Raw genomic sequence first — 4,815 nt, 5'->3', positions numbered from 1 at the left:
TTGTCACTAGTCAAATTATCATACTAATTTTCACATCTTAGTTTGAAGGAAGGAACTAGGGATGTCATTTGACAAGTTGGAGCGGACGGTTGGCTTAAATTAGTTCTGTAATGTGCCATAATGAAACGACACCAATTTTATATTATATCGGATTTATTACTGAATTAAGAGTGTAACTCAATTCGAATATCAATAGAATCCGATTAAGACTAATCTGAATCAAATTTTCATTTTTTTTTTTACCATTGTGTACCTAATGAAGTTAGAGATCTAGTTTTCCTTAATTTATTAGATCTTTTCAACTTATATTTGAATTTGTGTTGCCAGGCATAGATCGGAACAAGGTGGGGAAAATGGAGCCTGTAAGCGATGTAACTGCAAGAAATCAAAATGTTTAAAACTGTAAGCTCTTTATTCTTTATGGCTTCCGTGAACTTGAGAATCTGTGTTAATTGAACCTTGTTGTGTGGGCTTTTCTACAGATTAAGATATTCGAGTTTTGCTATCAGCTATACTTTTGGAATATTGGCTCACGTTTAGTCCTACAATTTTTATACCTTTTCTATTGCAATTCAACTCTTCCCTTAAACCCTGACTTCAATGCTTGAGCACGGTCGGACTCCACTGACAAATATGTATTTGGGTTTACATTTTTTTGATGAAGTAATGTTTATAATAAAATTACTTTGTGAATGCAGCTACTGTGAATGTTTTGCGGCTGGTGTGTACTGTTTGGAACCATGTGCTTGTATAGATTGCTTCAACAAACCTGTCCGTGTAGAGACCGTTCTTGCAACCCGCAGACAGATTGAATCAAGAAATCCTCTTGCTTTTGCACCTAAAGTGATCGGGTGCTCTGATCCAATAACTGAAACTGGGGTTAGTGGCTGAACTTTGGGAGGGCATATTTGGGTCATTTGGTGATCATATGCATTTATAATATTTGTTTAATCGTTCCTCACATGATGACTCCAGCAACACTCCTGCTTCTGCTCGGCATACAAGAATATTGATATAAATATGTATTGTTTTATGAGACAAATCTTCGATCTAATCCGATCCATGAAAGAATATTTTTTTTAAGTATTGTTTTTCACTACATGTATGAACTGAGTCGATCTGTGAAATTGATATAAATATGTAATATCGTTACACAATATACATATACTTGATCGTCTTGGATCAATTCTTGGCTAACTGAGACCTACTCTGTTTCATACGTAAGTAATCCTTTTTATTGTTTTATGTCCATAGTATCAAGAGGCAAAATTTTAAAAAAATTTAAAAGAAGCATTATCTATATAACTTCCTATAAGATGATTAATACTTACATATCTTTTGGAATCCTTCAAATTACGAGTGTTTCAGAGAGTTTTCAAAAACACTTCTTGGATTATAGCCGAGTGAAAATGTTTTGGAGTGTTTATAAAAATCAACTTTTTTTTCAACTTCTCTAACTTTTAACCAAAAGTTAGAAGCAAGATTGAGATTTTTTTCATGCTTTTATTTTTTTGTTAATAATTTAAAATTATAATTTGACATTTGAATTCTTGAAAATTTTATCATATTCCACAATTACTCTCGATTTTTATAAATATTTTTGGATTTTTTTTAAAGTTTTAAATTGTATTTATGTATGAGTTTCTAAGAGTTTCAAATGAAATTCATAAATTTCAAAATCAATTTTTATTACAAGCATTTTATATTTAAAAAAAATTATAATTTATATTTCTAAATTTATTTATTTATTTTACATATTTTGTGCACTTATACAAATTTTTTTCATTTGTTTTTTTATTTTATTAAATCTTATATAACTTTTCAAGTTATAAAAAGATAAATTAATTTTGATATAAAATATTCAAAATATAATAATAATTATATAAATATATTGTTGATTATGTGAATACCAAAAGTTATATAATTTAAAAAGACAAATGTTAACAAATCAATTTTTCTCTAAACACTCAAATTTTAACTTATATTGATTTTATAATTTTATTTTCAAACATTCTCTACTTTTGCTTCTCACCGCTTTTAAAAAAAAACTCTAAATAATCATTTTAAAATAATCAAAAACCTTTAAAAATTACAATAGATCTTGTATAAACTCCCCTTGCAATTTAAGATCAAGATGTTTCAATTTATTAAATTTCAGATATCACATGGACTTCTTCATTGCAGTAGAAACAGAATAATATCCTTCAAAATGAATTTAATCTGAGTTTTATGGTTAATTTGTAAGCTGCCATTGGACTCGTTCGCATTCGAACAAGTTCAGGTATGGATCTTTTTTATAATATTATCATAAATCCATGTTCGACTTGAAAGTTTCTGATCTATTTAATAGAATAGGTAACCGATTGCTCCTAAAATTAGAAATTACTCCACGAGTATAACATATGTTATCGATACTTATACATAGAAATGCAATGGAATTTTGAACCGACAATCTGAGATGGCAATAGATCAAATAGAATCCAGAAAAATCAACACAGCTAAAGGAGAATGGAGACCAGGTTAAATCTAAGGATCAAAATTAACATAAAATGACAAAAATTCGCATTATGACAGCTTTAACCAACGCATCTCAAAAGGAACAAAACCATTTCCAAATTCACTCTAAAAATTTAAAAAACAGTACATGTGCGTTACCCGCTCTCAGGATAACTATAAGCCAGCTGCAAGGCACAAAAACGAACCGAGGTGGTATGGAATTACAAACCTAAGCACCAACAACTTCGGTTGCCTCAGCCATTGTCTCCTCAGCCGGTCTTTCCAACTTCACACCAACATCTTCGCTATAATCACCATGAACCTACCACGATAAAACGAAAATAACATAAAAATCACAAAAAGAATGATGTTTTAAACTCTAAACAACCAAAATGCAGATGAGGGACTACTACTCATAGACCCAATGGTGAGTTTTGTTAAATGTTTTAAGCCACCGAATTTCGCAGCTGACCGAGGAACTGTCTGAGGGGGGGCAAGGTAAAAAAATTCGGGGAGGGGGCGGGTGTTGTTGAAAGGCATCCAGATACAATTACCTACTTAGTTGGACAAAAAGAAATAAGTATCAGAAGAACCCATAATTACCATTCGATGGCTAAAGTTTTTAACAATATACCAGATATTTATGGAGAGAGGAATAGTAAAGTTTACCTCCATCAACTTGCCGAGGTCAAATTTGGGGGCTTTCAAAATCTTAACCTTCCGAATGTACACATTCTGCAGGGGATAGATGCTTGAAGTTGCTTTCTCGATCTCTTTGCCAATTGATTCAGGAATGAACTTCTGAACCAAATCCTTCAGATCACAAGATTGTGCCTGGTTAACCATGATCTCTCGCATCTTCCTTCGAATCTATAAAAAAGGCAATACAGGTTTAAATAACAATGAAAATCCGAAATCGAACATTTGCATTGCTTTGCATTTCTTCATAGGTCTATATTCCATAACCCCATATAATATGCGGTTTTATTGAAAAATATGTACGCTTCTATTTTTAAAAAAGTACTTACTTGACGAATCTGGCTGGACTGGGCGTAACATGTCCTCTTCTGTTGATTCACACGCTTCTTGGTGAAGCCAATGCTAAACATCCTCAAAGTATAGTTGTCAGTTGTCTTGACATCAACATGAGCCTCAATCAGTGATTGCCATTTTCTGACAAGTGACCTTAATTTATCAGTAGTAAAGTCCATACCCTGCAATTTCAAATATAATATTACGATTAGAGACACACCAAGCGTGTACTGATAAAATTTGTCTTTTCCATCTTCATACCCAAAAATTTGTGAGAACATTCTTTCCCTGAACATCCTCAGCTCTCAAGCGGATCTTTCTGAAGGCATGATCTTCATCACCTTGCAGATCGGCCAAGGAAGCCTCAAACACACGGTGCTTGAGTCCTTCAGATGCAATCTAAGAAAAATGCCCAGAGACTTATGCCACTTTTGAGCATCCAACGCGCCGTTAAAATAGATACGTACAAACTACAGAAGTTAAGTGTCAAAGCAATAGAAATCCATATCCAACCAACATCCTTAATCTCCCATTCAGGTATTAAAATAAATACGTATTCAACCAACAACATTTATCTCTATTCAGGTATTAAAAGAAATTCATATTCAACCAACGATATTAATCTCTATTCAGGTATTAAATCCAGCAAGGAACCGTAAGATAAAAAGAAAGATGGAGAAGATTAAATTTAGTACCTTCAAGACCAAAACAGGAAACAAGCCTAGAAAGAGGCTTGCAATAGATTACCAGATAGACTCTGATTTATGCTTTCTAATTAATTTCGTCAAAAGCAAAACAAAATATACATGTTCTTCAAATCTAGTTCGGGAAAAAAAAAAAACTACCTAGCTGAAAAACAACAACGTTAAAACAAAAACTCAGAAAAACCAAATGAGATACAAATTCTGAAATCACAGTCCACACGTGGACAACGTCATTAGAGATCAAAATGCGAATGAAAATACATAAGAAAAAACCATGAGATCGCAAGAATAACATTCAGCTCCACATTACATAAAAAGTTTAAATTTAGAACAAAAATTAAGTAATACTCTTAAAATTATACCTTAGTACCCTGAGTACGAGTGACAAGGGTTTTGCCAACATTTCTAGTATTGAAGATCGACGGTGCCTTAACATCGTACCAATCCTTCTTAGCAAACGGATCAGCCCTGTAATCCATAAAAGGAATTAGCAAATCACTTCCTTAGGTTACATTAAAACGCAATTAATAACAAAATCACTCACACTTTCTTCTTGCCTCCCTTCTTCCCCTTCGAAATCCTC

The 4,815-nt window shown here is 32.6% G+C and overlaps 1 protein-coding gene across 1 annotated transcript; it reads right to left on the bottom strand.

The window, feature by feature from the left end:
- Window positions 1–2,520: 2,520 nt before the first annotated feature.
- LOC140969860 (small ribosomal subunit protein eS1-like) lies at window positions 2,521–4,711 on the bottom strand. The gene is made up of 5 exons (XM_073431379.1): window positions 4,595–4,711; window positions 3,790–3,927; window positions 3,525–3,710; window positions 3,166–3,366; window positions 2,521–2,818 (listed from the first exon to the last, which is right to left on the bottom strand). The coding sequence occupies exons 1-5, from the start codon at window positions 4,709–4,711 to the stop codon at window positions 2,726–2,728; spliced, it is 735 nt and encodes a 244-aa protein (XP_073287480.1). The 3' UTR covers window positions 2,521–2,725.
- Between the last annotated feature and the right edge of the window lie 104 nt (window positions 4,712–4,815).

This window comes from Primulina huaijiensis, unplaced genomic scaffold, assembly GCF_012295235.1.
Source record: "Primulina huaijiensis isolate GDHJ02 unplaced genomic scaffold, ASM1229523v2 scaffold42807, whole genome shotgun sequence".
Classification (NCBI taxonomy): Eukaryota; Viridiplantae; Streptophyta; class Magnoliopsida; order Lamiales; family Gesneriaceae; genus Primulina; species Primulina huaijiensis.
The sequence above is the reverse complement of the archived record's forward strand: the minus strand, read 5'-3'. Positions and strand labels throughout refer to the sequence as shown.

Excerpts from the sequence above, each read along its gene's own strand:
- LOC140969860 (XM_073431379.1), bottom strand. The coding sequence starts at position 4,711 with ATGGATTACAGGGCTGATCCGTTTGCTAAGAAGGATTGGTACGATGTT. Across the intron at positions 3,711-3,789 it reads ATGTTCTCACAAATTTTTGG|GGTATGGACTTTACTACTGA; the intron begins GTATGAAGATGG and ends TTGAAATTGCAG. Across the intron at positions 2,819-3,165 it reads ACCTCGGCAAGTTGATGGAG|GTTCATGGTGATTATAGCGA; the intron begins GTAAACTTTACT and ends TTATCGTGGTAG.